General features: G+C 45.7%; 2 protein-coding genes across 8 annotated transcripts in view; both read left to right on the plus strand.

The window, feature by feature from the left end:
• On the plus strand, nt 1-4979 carry znf692 (zinc finger protein 692). 2 transcript variants are annotated; one of them, XM_071345309.1, is made up of 11 exons: nt 1-275; nt 577-780; nt 937-968; nt 1086-1724; nt 1815-1893; nt 1982-2083; nt 3404-3451; nt 3567-3645; nt 3737-3851; nt 4083-4182; nt 4337-4979. In XM_071345309.1, the coding sequence occupies exons 2-11, from the start codon at nt 581-583 to the stop codon at nt 4500-4502; spliced, it is 1560 nt and encodes a 519-aa protein (XP_071201410.1). In that variant the 5' UTR covers nt 1-275; nt 577-580; the 3' UTR covers nt 4503-4979. The 2 variants fall into 2 exon arrangements, with proteins under 2 accessions (XP_071201410.1, XP_071201409.1); XM_071345308.1 differs by having other exon boundaries at nt 1991-2083.
• A 949-nt stretch (nt 4980-5928) lies between these two features.
• The window catches only part of LOC139541087 (F-BAR domain only protein 1-like), a 45357-nt gene continuing 26715 nt past the window's right edge, over nt 5929-24570 (plus strand). For 4 of the 6 annotated variants that reach the window (XM_071345295.1, XM_071345299.1, XM_071345297.1 and 1 more), the window contains exons 1-2: nt 5929-6069; nt 18363-18415. In XM_071345295.1, coding sequence (XP_071201396.1) covers nt 18389-18415 — 27 coding nt within the window. In that variant the 5' untranslated portion in view covers nt 5929-6069; nt 18363-18388. Of the gene's footprint in view, nt 6070-11376; nt 11547-18362; nt 18416-24570 lie in introns of those variants that run through there. The other 2 variants (XM_071345296.1, XM_071345300.1) reach the window with 2 other exon arrangements.

Consider the following 24570-nt stretch of genomic DNA (forward strand, 5'->3'; position numbering starts at 1 on the left):
CTCCCACTTCCTCTGTTCCTGTTTATATTTCTCCCTATTCAATTGTAGTTATTGATAGAGCTTTGAGTAGAGTGATGAATGAAAGGCAGTGTGATTTCTTATAGTTTACCAGTATTATTAGTCTTTTAGCGGCAACATCACTCCACAATCGTACAGACAGTAGTCGATTGGAATTTACTACCAGGGTTTGCGTCTTAGATCTTAAAAGGGCAACTGAATCATGGCGGGTGGGACCCCTTATAATTTACAAGACTGAGTCAACTAAACATAACGAGGTGAGGTGGACCCCTCTTTTAGAATTTGCAAATGTAAAATAAAACAACACATACATTTACACAGTGATCTTCAAAAATACAGTATCACATGAATGTAGTCGTTAGCGTTTCACACATTTCAGTTTACCCTCTCATTCTGAACAGCGCTTCTGTTTTATTAGGTGTCAAAGGATGGGGGAAATAATTTCAGCTGTCATATTTTGACACTCAAAGACATTTTATGGTATTTCAATAATTATAATGGCCAGTGTGAAGTTAACATTGAGATATTTTGTGAAACTTTCTTGTTGTTTATGCCAAGGGTGATGGAGCAGATTAATGACCCTTTGACCATGGTGTCGGAGTCTACTCCAGACACCATCAGACAGCAGAGGCGCAGGGAGCTGGACGCTCGGCGGAGTAAGTCTCGTGTGCGTCTGGGGTCATGCCTGCAGAGCTGGGGTCAGCTGAAGAACCACCTGGGATTCTCTCTGCACTCTGAGCTCGCCAACTACCTACTGCAGAGGTAAGGCCTCAGACCAGACTGGGCTGGTGGTGGCACTGGTAACAAACAGCACACAATCTTCATGGCTCATATTTATTACACAACTATAACATTGGAGTAATATGATGTCGGCTATTATTCATTTTGTTAAATTTCTTTTCAATCTCTTCTCTTCAGCTATTTTTCTAAAGTGTGTGCCAAATGCTCAGGTAAAGACCTGTTCCCATAACATACAGTTTGCAGTTTCATTCATGTTGAATATGTATGAACAAAGCCTGTGTTTTTTGAATGATGATGTAAAAGTGTGTTTGGTCTTGGTCCACTAGACAATATGAAAGGGGATACGACTGCCTCGGTGACATCAAGAGAATCTCTGCATCGCCTCGTCCTATTGGTCCACACCCACGGGCAACAGTGCCCCTTCCCACCAACCCTCCAATCTGACACTGCCAGAGAGAGGCAGGCAGCTGACACAGAGGGGAGCCAGTCAAAGGGAGAGGCAGTGAAGCAGAGAACAGGCCCAAAGCACTTACCACCTCAGACAGGTGCAAAGGACTGTAGTTCTCCAGAGGAGGGCCTCTCTCCATGTGCTCAGGGGAAGGAAATGAGAGAACCCTCGGATGTGTTAGAGGCAGAACTGTGTCTGCACTATGTCTGTGAGGGAGGGCATCTGCTTTCATGGCAACCTAGTCAGAGTGGCTGTGATGAAGAGAGGGGGGCAGGAGAGAGGGAAGGAGAGATTGTGGAGGGGGATATTACCCCTGCAGGTCCAACTATGTCCAAAGGGAGGAGAGGAGCAAAGGAGCCCAAGAAGGAGAGTGTCACAGGGACGGGTCGTCTTACTGTGAGGAGGACTAGGGCTCGTGGTGGAGCAAGGTCTGTGGTGATCCAAGAGGAGGCACAACAGCCAGGAGAGGAGACGATGGACCTGACAACCCTAAACTCTGGAGAGAGCAACTCAAAAGGTTCATTAATAAATATTAATTAGAATTTCCTGATTAGTTCTGAAATGCCAGTGTTGACTCAACATCACTATGTTGTTTGGTCACATCCAGGAAGTGAGAATGCACAGGAAGAGTCAGTGGCAGGAAGTGACACAATGCCAGCAGAGTCCTTGCAGTCATTGGAGGATTGGTAAAGTTGAATAATTTGCTTCATGCACAACTCCTTGGATGTATTTGTTGTTCAAATCATAATCAACCCAACCTCATGGTGATCTAAGTTTTCATAGGCGGCTGCCTATGGAATGTAATGATCATGACGATGATAAGGAGCACAACCCAGACAACATCACTGGAGAGAAGGATGTCCCTTCACCCGGCAGGTTTTAATTGCACAGTTTAATCATCTAAGAAGGAAATACATGTGAATGAACATGTTGGGAAAATGTATGAGTACTTTGTTAAACTTCATAGTGATGTAACTGTAGTACACGAGAACCTGAAGGGGGACACAGAGTAAAGCAGTTCAGTCAGAGGTTGCGTTTACACAGGCTGCCCAATTCCGATATTGTTTTCACAAATTAATATTTTTTACCAATCAGATCAGTTCTGATCAGATTTGAAAATATCTTTGTGATTGGTCAAAAGGGTAATTAGAGGATACAATATCAGAATAGGTGTCACGGCTGTTGGAAAAAGAGGACCAAGGTGCAGCGTGGTAGGCGTACATACTTTTAATAGTAGATGTCGCCAACAAAACAATAAACAATACCAAAACAAACCGTGACGCTCAAAGGCTATGTGCCCTAAACAAAGTTAACTTCCCACAAACACAGGTGGAAAAAAGAGATACCTAAGTATGGTTCCCAATCAGAGACAACGATAGACAGCTGTCCCTGATTGAGAACCATACCCGGCCAAAACATAGAAATAGAAAATCATAGAAACACAAAACATAGAATGCCCACCCCAACTCACACCCTGACCAAACCAAAATAGAGACATAAAAAGGATCTCTAAGGTCAGGGCGTGACAGTACCCACCCCCAAAGGTGCAGACTCCGGCCGCAAAACCTAAACCTATAGGGGAGGGTCTGGGTGGGCATCTATCTGCGGCGGCGGCTCAGGTGCGGGACGCAGACCCTGCTCCACCGCTGGCTCACCCCACTTTGGTGGCACCTCTGGTGCGGGGACCCTCGCCGCCGACCCCGTACTGGGGACCCTCGTAGCGGGCCCCGGATTGGGCGCCCTCATAGCGGGCCACGGACTGGGCACCCTCGCAGCGGGCCCCGGACTGGGCGCCCGTCGCTGGGGGCCCCGGACTGGAGGCCGTCGCTGGAGGCTCCGGGCTGGAGGCATAGAAACATAAAATGCCCACCCCAACTCACGCCCTGACCAAACCAAAATAGAGACATAAAAAGGATCTCTAAGGTCAGGGCGTGACAATAGGGCTGCCTGTGTAAACGCAGCCAGAGAGAGATACATTAAGTTGGGGACAAGGAGAAGGTGGCTTTTGATGGTATTTTCTCATACTTCCTTAATTTGCCAGATTGGATTATATGATTAAAACCATTAAATGTATTTTCAAGTAAAATATTATTGAGATGAAAGTCATGAACGCGAACATGGTTCAAAGAATTCTTATCACCACATACTGTGCAATAAATGTAATACATTTTCTTTCATTTGGTTTGGATTTTATAGACCGGAGCCAGCCGACAATGTTTCTCAGATTGTCAGCAAAAAGAAAAGGTTTGTACATTGTCAATTAAAAGTTATTATGTAGAATACTGTTTATTACTAATTTATGTATTTCTCACTTGTATATTTCTATCTGTTTATTGTCATCCCAATTTAATGTTCCCAGAAAAACAACACCGAAAGCAATCTTGCCTTGTGAGTTTGATGGCTGTGGGAAGATCTTCTCCTCTCGGCAGTACCTCAATGTGAGTTCAGCAGTATAGCTGAAGATGACCACTTACTGATTAAGGTAAAATACACAAAACCCCAATCTATCTCATTTCACACTTAATTCAGCATCATATGAAGTACCAGCACTTCCACCAGAGGACGTTCACCTGCTCTCACACTCCCTGTGGGAAGTCCTTCAACTTCAAGAAGCACCTGAAAGAGCATGAGAAGCTGCACAGCAGTGAGGCTCAACATTTCACTTCTAGGATTCTTTATTATCATCCTTTGCTTCTGCTCATTATGCTGAAATAATGATTGTCTGAGTAGCTATTTGTAGGGCCCTGTGTTTCTTCAGTCGCAGAGTCAGGAAGAACTCAGGTCCCTAACATTTTCATATACAGTACAGAGCAACCACAGATGCTCTGAACCTGGTACTGTATGTAATCACTCTCTCTGGCTTTTGTGTATTGAGACCAGAGGGACTTCATCTGTGAGTTCTGTGCCCGAGCTTTCCGCACCAACAGCCACCTTCTCATCCACCGCCGCATCCACACCGGAGAGAAACCGATACAGTGAGTATTCTCTGTCATAGTGTTTGTCACACAGTGTAGAGTAGTAACACTATTATTAGGACTTCTACTATGGATCCTGTATATGTTATATGACACTATTTCTGTACATCTGTAGTGATCCTTATGAGTGTTCATCCCTCTCCCTCTCTACCAGGTGTGAGGTATGTGGCTTCACCTGCCGCCAGAAGGCCTCACTCAACTGGCACATGAAGAAGCACAACGCTGAGAGCAGTTACCAGTTCCCCTGTGAGATCTGCGGCCGGCGCTTTGAGAAGAGTTACAACCTGACCGCTCACCACCGCAAAAGCCACCCTGACTAGACCTTGAGCCTCACCATCACCACCATCCCCAACACTGACTCACCCCCCCCCACGCCCCTTCCCTGTCCCTGCAGAACAATGACCACACCACCACAGCCATAGGCACAGCAACAGATGACTGCTTTATCATTGGCGTGACATGAAACCATGATGCTGTGTTTTGCCCTGTGTCTACACCTGTAGAAAGTGTGTAAATAATGCCCCCTTTGGTCTTTTGTCACCCAAATGTCCAGTAGGTCAGTGGCTCCAATGCAGTCCATGGACAATCTTCATACTGAATACAAGCAGTCTCCCCTTCGTCCCTATGTGTGTTTTTGTTACACGACTCAATATTCTTTGGGGTAAGAACGGTAATGATCGAGAAGACTACCTTTGGATGTTGCTTTTGTATAAATCTATTACTATGTAGTTTTATTTATGAGGAAAGTACAGTATGTCAAAGGGAAGGAAGGGGGAAAATAAAAAGTTTGTGTTTTACATTTTGTTTTATCATTTTGAATTATCAGACTAATCACGTTACACATGTTATCAATGAGGAAATGTTGTTTAATATATGACTAAACCCCCTTTAAAGCTAGAATCTGTAGTTTCTACATAAATGTTTTGACGTATAAATTAATGATATATACCCATTGGTTCTTGAAGAATATAACTTATAAATGCCTCATGAACTTAGTTCAACTGTCATACTCCATCAGAACCCAAAATATGAGCGTGTTATGCTCCAATATTTGTGAACAAAATACATGTAAACAAACACTGTATAGTTTCAAGTTTTATTAAGTCTCATGTACAGAAAATGCATGGTATACATCATCCAACTAAATCCTTACCTTAAGGTTCCTTCTCTTTCAATGCAACAACTACAACAAATAGTAAAAAATAAGAATACGAACATAAAAATGGCAGAATAGAAGAAACCTTTTAGCTCAAGTGTAATACATAATTTATATTACAATATTTACACAAGTATTGGGGAAGGGGGCCAAGTGTATAGCCTCGAAACATGATTAAAACTATAATTGTGATATCATGGATGGTCAGTCCTTGCACACATAGCTTTCACTTTGAATTGGAGAGCATTTCTCCAGGCCCAACTCTCAGCTCTTTACCAAAACTATTTACTAAAACACAGGCAGGGTAACTGCTTTGTTATTGTTTCAATTAAGGATGCCATCTTTAATCTTGCTTTCAATACGTCAGTCTTATTGATTGAAGCCCACATTGGCAAATACAGCCTCAAACTAACAGGTGGGCGTCATCGTTAAAATAAAATAATGTAATCCAATTGGCGCATAGAAATTCTAGAAGACCTGCCTCCAAATGGTTGCTATGCCTACAACACATTCTCCCCCCTAGGCTTGATTGAAAAGTATGTCAACCAATAGAGACAGAGATGGGTGGGAATTTGCGCGCACACTGAAATCTGCCCAGAGAATTTGTGCCACTTCCCTAGTGCCTACTATCAAATCACTTTGGGCAGGCTTCACCGTACGGCTGGTGCTGGACAGGTGAATGACTCAGGATGGAAAATGTACTATAAAGGTTTTCCAGAAAATACATACAGGTAATGAACCATTATTTAGGCTACGTCCTGAAAAATAGCTTGGTTTATAACTAGCACGAGGAAGTGCATAATGCCGACTTCAGCAGCATGACAGGAGACAATGTAGAATTCAGTAACGTTAGCAGACAACGAATAACGTTTTTGAGCTGAGCTTGCTGCCAACATCTCTAACTGTAACTGGATTTTGGTGAATGTTATATTATTACATTATCAGAAAAATAGATTATGCTTTACTTGTTATTTTTGTTAATTCGTCACTTTAATTGCTAATTACTTTAGAAAAACTGTACTCAGTTTGCAAAGCTGCCAGCTAATACTTTTGAGAGTAAAAAACAACAACAATTGATTGGATGCATAATGTATCATTATAAAGATACTGTAACGTAATTAGACTCTCATCAAATCGAATGTTTTGAAAATGTTTATTTTGATCATGAGCCACTTGGCTAAAAGTCACTTCTGACTGGTGTTTGTCAGGGGGTTTTAAAACCACTTTTTTATACAATGAGTATACAATCGCTTGTATTCATCTTGGTAGAATCATATCCTCCTGGGATAGTCCAAGATGTCAACAGCAATGACATCAATGACCTTAGAAAGACTTATCGAATGACCATGATGTTTATAAAAGGTCAAAGATGTTTATAAAAGGTCAAACTGCCCCAGAAATTGCCAGGTTTTCTATTTAACGTTGTATGGAATACCCTATGTAACATTTTGAACATGATGATAATGGAAGTAAAATTCCACATTGACACTTGTTCCCCAATTGTGTTCTAACCTTCTCAAAGTAAAAGTTGTAATGCCATAAGCTCCTATTCAATAGTTGGTTCGAAACCAACCAGGCTATATGAAAATGCTATAGGAGAGGTTAATAAATGCTCATTTGATGTTGTGTTTCTGTATCCAGATTTGCAATTTGCTGTGTGAGAGAGTAGTGAGTCATAACGGTGTGGGTGTATGGAGCGATTTCAGTGGCAACAAAAATTGTATTTGAATTTTATAATTTGTATTAGGATATTGGATTTGAATGTAATATTTGGGAATTTTTTATGCACAAATTGAGTCATTGAATTCATAAATTGAACTTGTATTTCATGATTTGAAACGGAATTTAATGAATATTGCATGTCTCCTGCATGTCACAAGACTGTGTTAGCCCACTGTGTTAGCCTCGTAATTACCAAACTGATTACTATGTGTAGCGAACCATTCATGTAAGCTCGTGGGATCAGGTCGCTCGTGAGGCTATGTAATGAGCAACCTTGGCTGAGAGATGACGACATGTTAGTTTAACTGATGGGGTTGTAACCCAGGTCTCCTGTGCACCAGATAATGCAACTTGTCATGTCTCAGACAAGTTACTCATCACATGAGTGTGGTCACCGAACCACCTGTGTTACACTTCACCCCCCTTTGACCTCCTCCATGAAGAGACCCATCCAAGTCACAGGACCAATAATCTTATAATGACCACCCATGCCAGAGACTTCAAACCAGCCGTCGGAGTGGGACCAAAAATCAGCCCTGGCATTTATTTATTTATTTTTTACCCCTTTTTGTGATATCTAATTGGTAGTTACAGTCTTGTCCCATCGCTGCAATTCCCGTACGCACTCTGGAGAGGCGAAGGTCGAGAAGAGTGTGTCCTCCGAAACATGACCAAGCCGCACTGCTTCTTGACACACTGCTCGCTTAACCTGGAAGCCAGCCGCACCAATGTGTCGGAGGAAACACCGTACAGCTCGTGTACCAAAGTCACTGCCACAAGGAGTCGCTAGAGCGCGATGAGACAAGGACATACCAGCCGGCCAAACTCTCCCCTAATCCGGACGACACTGGGTCAATTGTGTGCCACCTCAGGGGTCTCTCGGTTGCGGCCGGTGGCAATACAGCCCGGGATCGAACCCGGATCTGTAGTGACGCCTCTTGCACTGCGATGCAGTGCCTTAGACCTCTGCGCCACTCAGGAGGCCCATAGCCCTGGCATTTCTAACACACCGGACCATTCTTTTCCTCCAGGCCTCCACACCGGACCATTCTTTTCCTCCAGGCCTCCACACCGACCCATTTTTTTCCTCCAGGCCTCCACACCGACCCATTTCTTTTCCTCCAGGCCTCCACACCGACCCATTCTTTTCCGCCAGGCCTCCACACCGACCCATTCTTTTCCGCCAGGCCTCCACACCGACCCATTCTTTTCCTCCAGGCCTCCACACCGACCCATTCTTTTCCTCCAGGCCTCCACACAATCAATTATTTTCCTCCAGGCCTCCACACTGGCCCATTGTTTCCTTGAGGCCCCCATTATTTGCCAGATAATGATACTTTTGCACACAAAACAAACTTGTTAGACTAGTTGGGCTAAAAATGGACAAAAAATGGAACAGAGCGTCTCGCATTTCAGGCATGACGTCCTTTACAATGGTGCGACTGGACTCTACAGTTGAGCTGGTTCAACCACTGGGGTCGCTGTGGAGTAAGTTAAGGGGGTGAATGTAACACATGGGGATCTGTGAAACTCACTCATCGGCCTGATGTGTCGCTCCTTGCGCAATTGACGAAGGATCTTTTCAGTAGCGTGGTGGATTAGAATGCTTAAGGATGGTGGTCATGTGTGTTTACGAGGCAGAGGTCCTGAGTTCGAGTCTTGGTATGAGCTGAATCAGGGGGAAGCTTTACTTGTTAAGCAAGCAGCGGGTTGTCCTTTACATGAACTTCCTGAACTTCTCCCTATAGGCTTTAGCTAAGTGGGCTAACAGAGTCTTGTGACATGCAAGAGACCTGGTACGAACCCAGTCAGTCACAAGAGCAAAATTAAATAGGGAGTGGAAAGGGTATCATTAGAAGGGCTATGACAGGGCATTTAAACGATATTCTTATGTGGGTCAAATGTAGTTTTTTTGTGACACTGCCTTCTAATGTAGCCTGTAATCATCATAGAGGGGAACAGAAGGCTCCGGAGTCTTAGCTTTCAGGAATGGGGTCATAATAACTCATAGCCAAAACGGTTCAAATGCTAGGGCCAAATTCATTGTAAGAAAATAAATTCAATATGCCACATTGGCTTCAGAAATCACCATAAGTTTCTGTTTACCACAGTTAGCGTTTGATTCTATCTATTCCCCTCTCCCTTTCCTGGCTGGCAAAGTATCAGCATGTTTGTTGTCTCTGGTTTTGAATCTGAATTTGAAACCTGAATCTGAATGCATCTGAGAAGTTGAATATATGAAACTTTGACAAACTTGAAATGATAGTTTGTGAACTTGATACACAGACAATGAATGCAATATCTACCGTATTGAAACTGAATAGGCCTATATAAATGTTGAATTTGAATATTGAATTGAATTTAAACTGAATTTTAAAGTGAACGCAATATTCAAGTAAATTCCAAATCATGAAATGCAAGTTCAATTTACAAATTCAATGATTCAATTTGTGCATTACAAATTTAAAATATGAAATTCTAATTCAATATCCTAATACAAAATAATTCAAATACAATTTCTGTTGGCACTGAAATCGCTCCATATGGGTGGGACTGGGAATGAAGAGATGTGAAGTGGAGAGGTTTCAATTAGATGAAGAAATATGTACCGTGGCCTCTTGCCAGTTGACTTCTTGAGTAGTTAGGTATGTATTTCACTAAGCATTTTATATTTCGAAATGGAATGTTTATTTATGAGTTGCACTCTGAAAACTCGACCTACCTTTCTGTCTTTGTTAGCTTTTCATTATGGAGATTTGAGTTGAGTGCTGCTTGCTGCTTGCTGCTGCTGGCCCCAGCAGGTCTCTCAGGCAGCAGCAGGTAGGCCCTTAATGCTGGAGATAACACAGAGCTGAACAGAGGAGGCTTTGCTTTGACCCCCATCAGCCTGTTGATCTGGGGCCAGGCTGGCACCTCAGCAGCCACTCTCTCTACCCGCTGCCATCATCAGGTCCCTGCTAGCTCTCCTCCCAGAACCGAACAGAAACGCATCGCAGCCTTTCAGGGGCTGAGGCGAGGCTAGGTGATGGATGGTGTTGGACTGGGCTATCATTGCGGCAGGCTTCAGATGTGTCTCTGTTCTGTTCTGGGAGTAGCAAGGAGGGAGAGCAGAAAGGCAAGGTCAGGGGGAGAAAGAGCCCTACTTTGCATTTAGATTTGAAATGACTGTGTGTCTCTCTGTGTTGGGCTGTTGATTAGCTCAAATTCTGAACATAGCCTTCCTGCAGAGCCGTCCGCCTCAGCCTGCGAGGAAAATACCACATCAATATCGGGGGGCTAACTCCGCTCTGCAATCGGAGCACTCAAATCACACGTTTTATGTCACCGGGGAAAAGAAGCATCTCAATTGATCCTTAAAGGAATACTTCGGAATTTTGGCAAGGAGGCCCTTTATGTACTTCCCCAGAGTCAGAGTTCATCTGACTCTGGGGAAATAGATAAAGGGCCTCATTGCTAAAATTCCCGAAGTATCCCTTTAAGGATTTTCTGTCCTCATGATCTAGCTGGCTCCCTCTCTCTCCCTTCTCAGCTCACCCACACAGTATTGTGATGCTGTATTAATTAATTATGGAGATCCCCTGCCTGTAATGTAGGCTACGGAGCCGCTGGCCGTGGCCTCCCTTTGATCTTGCCAAGCAGGGCAGAGCCGGGAGGCAGGAGGCAGTGCCTGGGCCTGTGCAGCCGCTGGCCACGCTGCTAAGCATAGGGTCTCTAGCAGATGGAGCTCGCTGGCCACCAGTATCCACTATGGGGATGGCTGCTGGCTGCAGGAACAGACCTCACTCTATTCTGGGTTACTGGTCCACTTCAAGCTGTGCTAAGTGGACCAGTGATAACTAAGGGGAGCTCAATATAAGGATTACCAAGTCGGGTCGAAATGCATCACATGTTGTTGACATGGTGGCTGACTACTGTGATGTCAAATCTATTTAGCGTAATTCCATATAATATGGATGTTGCTGTTTGTGTTGCAGTAGAAGAGAAGGAGAGCTCTGATGTTGTTCAGCACCTCGTGTTATCAATTATGTTTCTAATCTGGGTCGCCCAAAAGCACATGGTGACCCAAAATAAAATACGGAGATGAGAGAGAGCCTTCTTGTGTAGACATTTGGATCTACATATTCATTTTTTTTCAGGTCTCAATTAGCAGCTGGACTATGCAAATGTATTGATTTGTGTGTTGTTGTTTTGAATGTTTTGTTACGCCCTTGATGCCTTGTACACAGACATCCATTCATTCTGAATGGACTGCCAGTGCTCACCATGATGTCATGCTCTGCTCAGTGGCGGGTCTGTCTCTGCTGGAAGTGATGCCCGGCAGGCCGGCTCAGTGTCTTAGACTGTCCTGGACCCTACGATATGCTACAGGGACAACAACACATTCAGCTCCAATGGAAGGGCAGGGAGGAGAGCATACTTTGGTTCTGCCTGATGATTCTGCTGCTGCCTGGGTAGTGGAGGGAGAGAGCATTTTACACAAGCAGAGGTTTGTTCATGTGTGTACAGCTTGATGGTGTTCTAGTAATGATGTCAGAATTGATGCAGCAACACCACATTACATCAAGCTAGTGAATAGGGCAATCAATGATTGCATGTAGGCTACATCGTAACATACTCTTGTCTGTACATTATGCTTTGAATCTATTCTTCCGTGCCCAGAAATCTGCTCCTTTTACTCTCTGTTCCCGAACGCACTAGACGACCAGTTCGTATAGCCTTTAGCCGTACCCTTATCCTACTCCTCCTCTGGTGATGTAGAAGTTAACCCAGGCCCTGCAGTGCCTAGCTCCACTCCCTTTCCCCAAGCGCTCTCATTTGTTGACTTCTGTAACCGTAAAAGCCTTGGTTTCATGCATGTTAACATTAGAAGCCTCCTCCCTAAGTTTGTTTTATTCACTGCTTTAGAACACTCCGCCAACCCAGATGTCCTAGCCGTTTCTGAAGCCTGGCTTAGGAAGGCCACCAAAAATCCTGAAATTTCCATCCCTAACTATAAAAGTTTCCGACAAGATAGAACTGCCAAAGGGGGCGGAGTTGCAATCTACTGCAGAGAGAGCCTGCAGAGCTCTGTCATACTATCCAGGTCAGTGCCCAAACAATTCGAGCTTCTACTTTTAAAAATCCACCTTTCCGGAAACAAGTCTCTCACCGTTGCCACTTGTTATAGACCCCCTTCAGTCCCCAGCTGTGCCCTGGACACCATATGTGAATTGATTGCCCACCATCGATCTTCAGAGTTCGTACTGTTAGGTGACCTAAACTGGGACATGCTTAACACCCCGGCCGTCCTAAAATCTAAGCTAGATGCCCTCAATCTCACACAAATTATCAAGGAACCTACCAGGTACAACCCTAAATCCGTAACCATGGGCACCCTCTTAGATATCATCCTGACCAACTTGCCCTCCAAATACACCTCTGCTGTCTTCAACCAGGATCTCAGCGATCATTGCCTGTGTGCGTAATGGGTCCGCGGTCAAACAAGCACCCCTCATCACTGTCAAACGCTCCCTAAAGCACTTCAGCGAGCAGGCCTTTCTAATCGACCTGGCCCAGGTATCCTGGAAGGATATTGACCTCATCCCGTCAGTAGAGGATGCCTGGTTGCTCTTTAAAAGTGCTTTCCTCTCCATCTTAAATAAGCATGCCCCATTCAAAAAATGTAGAACTAACAGATATAGCCCTTGGTTCACCCCAGACTTGCCTGCCCTTGACCAGCACAAAAACATCCTGTGGCGTTCTACATTAGCATTGAATATCCCCTGCGATATGCAAGTTTTCAGGGAAGTCAGGAACCAATACACTCAGTCAGTTAGGAAAGCTAAGGCTAGCTTTTTCAAACAGAAATTTGCATCCTGTAGCACTAATTCCAAAAACTTTTGGGACACTGTAAAGTTCATGGAGAATAAGAGCACCTCCTCCCAGCTGCCCACTGCACTGAGGCTAGGAAACATTGTCACCACCGATAAAACTACAATAATTGATCATTTTAATAAGCATTTTTCTACGGCTGGCCATGCTTTCCACCTGGCTACCCCTACCCCGGCCAACATCTCAGCATCCCCTGCAGTAACTTTCCCAAGCCCCCCCCCCCCCCCCCCCCGCTTCTCCTTCACCCAAATCCAGACAGCTGATGTTCTGAAAGAGCTGAAAAATCTGGATCCCTACAAATCAGCTGGGCTAGACAATCTGGACCCTCTCTTTCTAAAATGATCCCCCAAAATTGTTGCAACCCCTATTACTAGCCTCTCTTTCGTATCGTCTGAGATCCCCAAAGATTGGAAAGCTGCCGCGGTCATCCACCTCTTCAAAGGGGGAGACCAAAACTGTTACAGACCTATATCCATCCTGCCCTGCCTTTCTAAAATCTTCAAAAGCCAAGTTAACAAACAGATCGCCGACCATTTCGAATCCCACCAGAACTTTTCCACTATGCAATCTGATTTCCGAGCTGGTCAATGGTGCACCTCAGCCATGCTCAAGGTCCAAAACGATATCATAACCGCCATCGATAACAGATAATACTGTGCAGCCGTCTTCATCGACCTGGTCAAGGCTTTCGACTCTGTCAAACACCGCATTCTTATCGACAGGCTCAATAGCCTTGGCTTCTCAAATGACTGCCTTGCCTGGTTCACCAACTACTTCTCAGATAGAGTTCAGTGTGTCAAATCGGAGGGCCTGTTGTCCGGACTCTGGCAATCTCTATGGGGGTGCCACAGGGTTCAATTCTTGGGCCGACTCTTTTCTCTGTATATATCAATGATGTCGCTCTTGCTGCTTGTGATTCTCTGATCCACCTCTACGCAGATGACACCATTCTGTATACGTCCTGCCTTTCTTTGGACACTGTGCTAACAAACCTCCAAATAAGCTTCAATGCCGTACAACACTCCTTCCGAGTCCTTCAACTGCTTTTAAATGCTAGTAAAACTAAGTGCATGCTCTTCAACCAATTGCTGCCCTTACCCTCCCACCCGACTAGCATCACTACTCTGGACAGTTCCTACTTAGAATATGTGGACAACTACAAATACCTAGGTGTCTGGTTAGACTGTAAACTCTCCTTCCAGACTCACATGAAGCATCTCCAATCCAAAATTAAATCTAGAATCGGCTTCCTATTTCACAACAAAGCCTCCTTCACTCATGCTGCCAAACACACCCTCGTAAAACTGACTATCCTACCGATCCTCGACGATGTCATTTACAAAATAGCCTCCAACACTCTACTCAGGAAACTGGATGTAGTCTATCACAGTGCCATCCGTTTTGTCACCAAAGCCCCTTATACCACCCACCACTGCGACTTGTATGCTCTCGTTGGCTGGCCCTCATTACATATTTGTCGCCAAACCCACTGGCTCCAAGTCATTTATAAGTCTTTGCTAGGTAAAGCCCGCCTTATCTTAGCTCACTGGTCACCATAGCAACATCCACCCGTAGCACGCGCTCCAGCAGGTATATTTCACTGGCCATCCCCAAAGCCAACACTTCCTTTGGCCGCCTTTCCTTCCATTTCTCTGCTGCCAATGACTGGAACGAATTGCAAAAATCACCGAAGGTGGAGTCTTATATCTTCCCTCTCTAACTTTAAGCATCAGCTGTCAGAGCAGCTTACTGATCACTGTACCTGTACACAGCCAATCTGTAAATAGCACACCCAACTACCTTATCCCCATATTGCTACTTACCCTCCTGCTCTTTTGCACCCCAGTATTTCTACTTGCACATCATCATCTGCACATCTGTCATTCCGGTGTTAATGCTAAATTGTAATTATTTTTGCGTCCATGGCCTATTTATTGACTTACCGCCCTACTCTTCTAGATTTGCACACACTGTACATAGATTTTTAGTGGGTAGTGGGCACTGCAAAATGGGTCTGACGGAATTACCTCTGTTCCGCTCCCTGCCACATCAGGTTTGATGAAGGACAGTGTGACAGACTAGCTACAGGAGCTACTCTCCCTGTCGCTGTTCTTGGAAAACACCTACAGTTACGAAAGTTTGGCGAGACACGTTATAGATGTGTTAGACCTCAGAGAGAGGATTTATCTAAAGGTCACTGCAATCATCACATGCATTTTGCTCTACTGCTGTATCTCTGTTATTTAGTGTAGGAGAGTGTGTTGATTGGTGGTTGCTCTCTCTTCAGTTCTCTTCCATTTCTCTTGTTCACCTCGTCGTAGTTTGTTCTCTGTCAAAGCCTTAGGCCCCTCTGTTCTCTTACTTTTCTCTTGTTTCATCCTCCACCTACCCACCCTGTCTTTCTCTTCTTGACTTCCTCTGCTGCCAGTGACACATGGGACCGTTAAGACCCTAGCAGACCATCTTTAATCGATTCTTGGACGTGTCATTACTTTTACCCATTTTCTCTCTTCGCCAAGATGGAGGAGGTAGATCTCTGGGGTTGCCATTTGTCAATGAAGATGGCTGTGGGAGTAAGTCAATTCCCTCCCAGCCTCATGCCCTAACAGAGATGAGCTGAAAGAGGGTGGTGTGGGGACATAAGGAGAATGCAGGAGCCTCTGCTGAACTGTCAACCCAGAGAGAAGAATCTGCCAGTAGCCCCAATCCAATGACCTCCATCACAGTGAAAAGAGAGGGAGGCTGAATATGGATGGAGAGATGCCAGTTATTTACTGTCAAAACAAGAGGAAGGGACAGTTGGTGGTGGGGACTGGAAATGTCTTTTTTTTAAGCCCTAGTTTTTCATGGCAGGTCATCTAGACTAGAGCCTGGGCTCTGTGCTGATATGGCTTCTTTTCCACTGCTGTATGCTGGTGATAGCCTAGCGCAGCCCTGGCTCTGGCCCTAGACTCAACCACCACTAGCCTGTCTGCCACTCTCTCACAATCAGCAGAGGAACCGGCAGAAGCCCAGCCCAGCTCAGTCCAGGGTGGAGGTAACATGACGCATTACTGTATAAACTCACTAATACTGAGCTGTAAAGACACCGAAAGGAACGAACGTTAGGCCTACTGGACATATGCTAGGCTGGCTAGCCTATTATTGTGTCCAGTCAAGTGTATCCTTTAACCCACAAGGTATTCCTGGGTGCTTTCCATTACTTTACCCGAAAATATATATTTTTAAATTTAAATGTGCTTTTTTAATCATATTCCTTATCAGTCCACCCACATCTGTTGAGGCTCTCGGCTGTGGAGAATGCTTCTCTCTCTCGCTCTGACCCTCTGTGAGTCTCAGTGACTCAGCGTGTACCAGATGGTTCCACCACAGCAACTTCCACAGCAGCCCACCATGATCCGCTTCAGCCTCAGTTCTTTTGGAATAGTAATTAACCAGAGGAATCCCAATGCACAACACTGTTGTAGTCTTTGTTTACCTCTGAGGAGAGGTGTGATTCTGTAAAGGTGAGGTTGAATCCTGATCAAGTTAGCTGAATGTCATCTATTCTAGCCACTCATCAGTCTCTCCTCAGCAGCCCTGTGTGAAGCCAGCAGCCCTGTGTGAAGCCAGCAGCCCTGTGTGATCCCTCTGTCTTACTGATTCCATCACTGCCACGTCTCCTCTTCTCGATCACCCTTGGTCTGTGTTGCGTAGAACAGAGTGGGTACTTGGTAGCTGGCTGCGGCGTCTCACTTTCAGCCCTGAGCCACGCTGCCAAACGACTCCAAGCACTGAGTTAATTAACGTGGTGTGAGAGGGGAGGTGTGTGTGAGAGAGAGAGCGCTTTTCGTGTGTGTTCCCCTGTCGAACACCAAGTCGCTCTGCCTGAGCTAGGGCCAGCCGCTCCTCTGTGCCAGCAAAGATAAAGCCCTCTGTCCTCTCAGCAGAATAATAGGAACCCACAACCAGGCCTGCCCTGGGGAAACACTGGGACTGCAGGGTCACCACACACACACTCACGCACACACACTCACTTGTACGCGCTCACACTCATTCACCTTTGCTATGTGCTTGGAAGCTCTTCCGGCTACTATTATTCATGATGAGCAGAGAGCTAGGAGCTACTTGAGCAGGAATGAAATCCCCCACAGCAGTGTGGGTGGGTGGAGAAACGCTATAGGGGGTCAGAGGGTGTATGTGCAGCTGTTGCTATGTTTCCTCCTGCCTCCCATAGTCCCTTCCCATAGAAACCCATAGTCGCAATTCTCACTTCACAGTCAGAGAAGAGACCATGGTTCCTGTTGATTCATTGTGTTGTGGAGGCTCTTTGTGTGTGACCTTACCTTAGTATACCTTCTGGGAGGTGACTCTGGGGGATGGTATTAGAGATATGGCTATTGGCTAGAGACCCGTAGCCTCTCAGCTCTACTGCACACACAGACAAACTGAGTGATCACACTGTAGAGATTTTTATTCATCTTGATAGGGCACACTCTCCTTGGTGGCTCTGTCAGAGCTCTCTCTCGGTCTTCTCTCGGTCTTCCCTCGCTCTCTCGGTCTTCCCTCGCTCTCTCGGTCTTCCCTCGCTCTCTCGGTCTTCCCTCGCTCTCTCGGTCTTCCCTCGGTCTTCCCTCGGTCTTCCCTCGGTCTTCCCTCGCTCTCTCGGTCTTCCCTCGCTCTCTCGGTCTTCCCTCGCTCTCTCGGTCTTCCCTCGCTCTCTCGGTCTTCCCTCGCTCTCTCGGTCTTCCCTCGCTCTCTCGGTCTTCCCTCGCTCTCTCGGTCTTCCCCCGCTCTCTCCGTCTTCCCCCGCTCTCTCCGTCTTCCCCCGCTCTCTCCGTCTTCCCCCGCTCTCTTCGTCTTCCCCCGCTCTCTTCGTCTTCCCCCGCTCTCTTCGTCTTCCCCCGCTCTCTCCCTCTTCCCTCGCTCTCCCTCTTCCCTCGCTCTCTCTCTTCCCTCGCTCTCTCTCTCTTCCCTCGCTCTCTCTCTCTTCCCTCTCCTCCCTGTGTCAGCCTCTCCGTCTCTTTGAAGTGAACTGTTAAACTCTGGCTGTCCCCTCGGGACACTGGTCTTCATTAAACTAAATGTGTCTTATTGTTGCCTTGCCTACATCAGCTTGTTTTTAATAAGACCGCAACAGAAGTTTCTACTTTATTCTTTATACACTACTGTGTCTCTGTGTCTGTTTTTGGGCCTGAGAGGAGGCTTTTCACGTAGCCCAATTTATTGTTACAGTGTCTGTACAAGGGGCAATTCAGCCCACAGCTAGAGATCAATAGCAGTTCAACACAGGGAAAACAACAATTAATTTGTAGAGTTGTCTCATTATTGGTGTGAATGTTGGTTCAGTGCCACCGGCTGACTCTGGTCACTGATACAGAGGAGAGCTGAGGGCTGTAGCCTCGTTTCTGTCCTGTCTCTAACGGTTTCCTCCCCTCTCACGTAATTACAGATCCCTATAAAACTCTCTGAGTGAAGATGGCGTTCTTCAAGAACAACTTCTGGGTGAGTCTATTTGATGTATTGTATTCTATGAGGATCATTGGCAGCTCAACATGGAGGGGTGAAAACCAGCAGTCAAGGATAGGGTTATGTACCGATTAGACATAGTTTTTTTTATTTGGCCATTATGCATGCAAATGTTAGACCCTTTTACCGCTCATTTCTATACAGATTGCAGAAGCTAATAAAAAATAAAAACATTTACAAACTGTATGTGACCGAAGCAATAATAGGCCTGCCTTTTACAGTTAAATATAATGCTGAACAACTTTTGTACAGCATTATATATTTATAAACTTTATTTAACTAGGCAAGTCAGTTAAGAACAAATACTTATCCACAATGATGGCCTACCAAAAGGCCTCCTGCGGGGACGGGGCCTGGGATTAAAAATAAAACACATCACAACAAGGAACACATACAGTGGGGAGAACAAGTATTTGATACACTGCTGATTTTGCAGGTTCTCCTACTTACAAAGCATGTAGAGGTCTGTAATTTTTATCATAGGTACACTTCAACGGTGAGAGACGGAATCTAAAACAAAAATCCAGAAAATCACATTGAATGATTTTTAAGTAATTAATTTGCATTTTATTGCATGACATAAGTATTTGATCACCTACCAACCAGTAAGAATTCCGGCTCTCACAGACCTGTTAGTTTTTCTTTAAGAAGCCCTCCTGTTCTCCACTCATTACCTGTATTAACTGCACCTGTTTGAACTTGTTACCTGTATAAAAGACACCTGTCCACACACTCAATCAAACAGACTCCAACCTCTCCACAATGGCCAAGACCAGAGAGCTGTGTAAGGACATCAGGGATAAAATTGTAGACCTGCACAAGGCTGGGATGGGCTACAGGACAATAGGCAAGCAGCTTGGTGAGAAGGCAACAACTGTTGGCGCAATTATTAGAAAATGGAAGAAGTTCAAGATGACGGTCAATCACCCTCGGTCTGGGGCTCCATGCAAGATCTCACCTCGTGGGGCATCAATGATCATGAGGAAGGTGAGGGATCAGCCCAGAACTACACGGCAGGACCTGGTCAATGACCTGAAGAGAGCTGGGACCACAGTCTCAAAGAAAACCATTAGTAACACACTACGCCGTCATAGATTAAAATCCTGCAGCGCACGCAAGGTCCCCCTGCTCAAGCCAGCGCATGTCCAGGCCCGTCTGAAGTTTGCCAATGACCATCTGGATGATCCAGAGGAGGAATGGGAGAAGGTCATGTGGTCTGATGAGACAAAAATAGAGCTTTTTGGTCTAAACTCCACTCGCCGTGTTTGGAGGAAGAAGAAGGATGAGTACAACCCCAAGAACACCATCCCAACCGTGAAGCATGGAGGTGGAAACATCATTCTTTGGGGATGCTTTTCTGCAAAGGGGACAGGACGACTGCACCGTATTGAGGGGAGGATGGATGGGGCCATGTATCGCGAGATCTTGGCCAACAACCTCCTTCCCTCAGTAAGAGCATTGAAGATGGGTCGTGGCTGGGTCTTCCAGCATGACAATGACCCGAAACACACAGCCAGGGCAACTAAGGAGTGGCTCCGTAAGAAGCATCTAAAGGTCCTGGAGTGGCCTAGCCAGTCTCCAGACCTGAACCCAATAGAACATCTTTGGAGGGAGCTGAAAGTCCGTATTGCACAGCGACAGCCCCGAAACCTGAAGGATCTGGAGAAGGTCTGTATGGAGGAGTGGGCCCAAATCCCTGCTGCAGTGTGTGCAAACCTGGTCAAGAACTACAGGAAACGTATGATCTCTGTTAATTGCAAACAAATGTTTCTGTACCAAATATTAAGTTCTGCTTTTTTGATGTATCAAATACTTATGTCATGCCATAAAATGCAAATTAATTACTTAAAAATCATACAATGTGATTTTCTGGATTTTTGTTTTAGATTCCGTCTCTCACAGTTGAAGTGTACCTATGATAAAAATTAGAGACCTCTACATGCTTTGTAAGTAGGAAAACCTGCAAAATTGGCAGTGTATCAAATACTTGTTCTCCCCACTGTATATACTTAAAGGGGACAAAGACATGTAGGCTGGCAGAACAATTCCAGTGTATTCCCCTGAATCACATATGAGTCATGACACCTTACTTTCTCAGTAATTCATCTGTGAATGATACTGAACCACCACCATGATGCACATGTTGAACTCTACCAGTCTCCTGAGTGATCTCTCACTCTCTCTCTCTCTCGCTTTCTCTTTCTCTCACTCTCTCTCTCTCGCTTTATCTTTCTCTCACTCTCTCTCTCGCTTTCTCTCACTCTCTTGCTTTCTCTTTCTCTCTCTCTCGCTTTCTCTCTCACTCTCTCTCTCTCGCTTTCTCTTTCTCTCTCTCTCTCTTGCTATCTCTTTCTCTCTCTCTCGTTTTCTCTCTCTCGCTTTCTCTCTCTCGCTTTCTCTCACTCTCTCTTGCTTTCTCTCTCTTTCTCTCTCTCTTTCTCGCTTTCTCTCTCTCTCTCGCTTTCTTTCTCTCTCTCTCTCGCTTTCTCGCTCGCTTTCTCTTTCTCTCACTCTTTCTCGCTTTCTCTCACTCTTTCTCGCTTTCTCTCGCTTTCTCTTTCTCTCACTCTCTCTCCCCCTCTCGCTTTCTCTCTCTCGCTTTCTCTCACTCTCTTTCTCTCGCTCTCTTGCTTTCTCTTTCTCTCACTCTATTGCTTTCTCTTTCTCTCACTCTATTGCTTTCTCTTTCTCTCACTCTCTTGCTTTCTCTTTCTCTCGCTTTCTCTCTTGCTTTCTCTTGCTTTCTCTTTTTCTCTCTCTCTCTATCTTTATCTTTCTCTCTCTCTCTCTCTCTCTCTCTCTCTCTCTCTCTCTCTCTCAATCATAGAACTGAGGTTGCTTAGGCTGCTTGGTCTCCTTAGTGATGGTGGGAGTAGGGGCACAGAGTTAATTCCTGACACACAGATGAACACACATCATCATACAATACCTGGAAAAGAAACCAACAGGAACCACATCAATATGTTAGAACCTGGACAGATACTGCAGAGAATAAGCATGACAGCAATGTACCACTGACTGTAATCCCCTAGTCTTAGAGGGATAGAAGGAGAGACTGAAACAGGCCAGGTGTTTGTCAGCTGCTCCTAGCGGTAATCTGACTGTGTTCTGTGCTCCTCTGCACACCTGGCTGAGCTATTTCAGGTGTGCCCTGGTTCTAATACACCACTCTGCCAATTCACCGTGAAGGAGGGATATTTGGAGGAGGAAGCTGTGCCAAAAAATGTAACTAAAAGTCCAGTAACAATTGGGTCTGGCAACGAGTCAGGAATTTAATTTGGTTAGGGAAATGAGATTCCTATCATTGATTGATTTAAGAGGTTTATATAGGTCGCAATATTTAGAGAATCTAAAGTTTATTTTTATATTCATTCAGTTGTTGGGGGATATCTGATTATGATTTCTCTGTAACTCCACATTCCTCATTCACTGCGCATCAGATAGTGTGTGTACTTGTTTGGTAGTGGTGGGGTTTGTGTGTCTTTGTATTTGTGTGTGTGTGGGTGGGTGCATGAAGCCTCTATCTCTGTGATGCTGGATCCTCCCTGGCTCCATTATGTAGAGATGTGTTGTGTGAGTGACTGTGACAGAGGCAGAGTTGAGTGTGTTATTGTGAGGAGCAAGCTGGGCTGTCTGTCTGCTCTGCCAGCCTGCCTGCCTGCTGACTGATCAGCAGCAAGTCATGTGATCCTGCCTGCCTTTGTGTGGCTGCAGGCAGCAGGGCCTCCATGCCTATGGAGGGGAGAGGATAACTCCTTTGTGTGGCTGCAGGGCCTCCATGCCTATGGAGGGGAGAGGATAACTCCTTTGTGTGGCAGCAGGGCCTCCATGCCTATGGAGGGGAGAGGATAACTCCTTTGTGTGGCAGCAGGGCCTCCATGCCTATGGAGGGGAGAGGATAACTCCTTTGTGTGGCAGCAGGGCCTCCATGCCTATGGAGGGGAGAGGATAACTCCTTTGTGTGGAACAAAGGCAGGTCAAAGACGCTTCCCTCCAACCCAAACCAGGAGGGATGGAACTCTTTCTCAGTCTCCCATCAGTCTGTGTCCATAGGAATCCAATGTTGGCCATCTCACATAATGATGTCGGCTTCTCTTCCTTGTCATAGTTACGGTGTTGCTCTGATTCTCACTGCTTGGCGTACAAGCTTTACTGTAAAGGAGCAACAACAAGGACTTGTCTTCTAGCTCGAATGGCTGTTGCATAACACAGTAGACACCAGCATCCACTCCAGCTTAAATCAGTTAACTTAGTTTGTCTCAGCCATGAGCTGAGTGAAGTATGAGTATGCAGGCCAGTGCCAGCTTTCTCTGGGATTGAATGGAGTCTCCGGGCGTGTGTGTCTGTATGTGTGTGTTCCATTCCCCTTCCTCACTATCTGTGATTCTCTTATGCCGACAAATTGCACCGCTGTGCAAATTCAACCTTGAGGTAATTAGCGTGTAGAGACACCTGGGAGCTGCATATCAGGACAGAGCCTTCATTTCTGCTTGGTTATCCAGCACCAGCCCAAACCACAGCCTTCATTTCTGCTTGGTTATCCAGCGCCAGGCCAAACCACAGCCTTCATTTCTGCTTGGTTATCCAGCACCAGCCCAAACCACAGCCTTCATTTCTGCTTGGTTATCCAGCACCAGCCCAAACCACAGCCTTCATTTCTGCTTGGTTATCCAGCGCCAGGCCAAACCACAGCCTTCATTTCTGCTTGGTTATCCAGCGCCAGGCCAAACCACAGCCTTCATTTCTGCTTGGTTATCCAGCGCCAGGCCAAACCACAGCCTTCATTTCTGCTTGGTTATCCAGCGCCAAGCCAAACCACAGCCTTAATTTCTGCTTGGTTATCCAGCGCCAGGCCAAACCACAGCCTTAATTTCTGCTTGGTTATCCAGCGCCAGGCCAAACCACAGCCTTAATTTCTGCTTGGTTATCCAGCGCCAGGCCAAACCACAGCCTTAATTTCTGCTTGGTTATCCAGCGCCAGGCCAAACCACAGCCTTAATTTCTGCTTGGTTATCCAGCGCCAGGCCAAACCACAGCCTTAATTTCTGCTTGGTTATCCAGCGCCAGGCCAAACCACAGCCTTAATTTCTGCTTGGTTATCCAGCGCCAGGCCAAACCACAGCCTTCATTTCTGCTTGGTTATCCAGCGCCAGGCCAAACCACAGCCTTAATTTCTGCTTGGTTATCCAGCGCCAGGCCAAACCACAGCCTTCATTTCTGCTTGGTTATCCAGCGCCAGGCCAAACCACAGCCTTCATTTCTGCTTGGTTATCCAGCGCCAGGCCAAACCACAGCCTTCATTTCTGCTTGGTTATCCAGCGCCAGGCCAAACCACAGCCTTCATTTCTGCTTGGTTATCCAGCGCCAGGCCAAACCACAGCCTTCATTTCTGCTTGGTTATCCAGCGCCAGGCCAAACCACAGCCTTCATTTCTGCTTGGTTATCCAGCGCCAGCCCAAACCACAGCCTTCATTTCTGCTTGGTTATCCAGCGCCAGCCCAAACCACAGCCTTCATTTCTGCTTGGTTATCCAGCGCCAGGCCAAACCATTATATTTGCATGTATTCCACCCTTTCTTAATTAGTCAATGGAGGGATGGAGGAGGAATACACACATCTATCATAATTAGACTCATTCTTAATGAAGTCCTCAGTCCAAGTCCTTGACAGTAGAATGACTCCCTCCTCTCAGATGAAAGGAGAGTGTGTACAGTATGGGTGTTGTGCTCTGTTCAGTGCTTTCATCCCAAGACACAGACATTAATGCCTGTTAAGTTCATGAGAATATGCCCCCTGTCCAATTCCCCAGTGAGATGGCTGAATGGGCGCTCTCACATTGAACACCATTAATCCTTTAATTGCACCCTTTTGCCTAACAACAGTACGTTCCTCCAGAGTCCAGACACACTCATTTTATTTTATTTTACCTTTATTTAACTAAGCAAGTCAGTTAAGAACAAATTCTTATTTACAATGACGGCCTAGGAACAGTGGGTTAACTGCCTTGTTCAGGGGCAGAACGACAGATTTTTACCTTGTCAGCTCAGGGATTTGATCTAGACACCTTTCGGTTACTGGCCCAACGCTCTAACCACTAGGTTACCTGGCGCCCTGCACTACCATTAGGAAAAC

The sequence above is a fragment of the Salvelinus alpinus genome, chromosome 16, assembly GCF_045679555.1.
Source record: "Salvelinus alpinus chromosome 16, SLU_Salpinus.1, whole genome shotgun sequence".
NCBI lineage: Eukaryota > Metazoa > Chordata > Actinopteri > Salmoniformes > Salmonidae > Salvelinus > Salvelinus alpinus.

Coding starts and splice junctions, on each gene's coding strand:
- znf692 (XM_071345309.1), top strand. CDS start 581: ATGGAGCAGATTAATGACCCTTTGACCATGGTGTCGGAGTCTACTCCA. Junction 2,084..3,403: donor GATGTCCCTTCACCCGGCAG/GTTTTAATTGCA, acceptor TGGATTTTATAG/ACCGGAGCCAGCCGACAATG. Junction 3,452..3,566: donor ATTGTCAGCAAAAAGAAAAG/GTTTGTACATTG, acceptor TAATGTTCCCAG/AAAAACAACACCGAAAGCAA.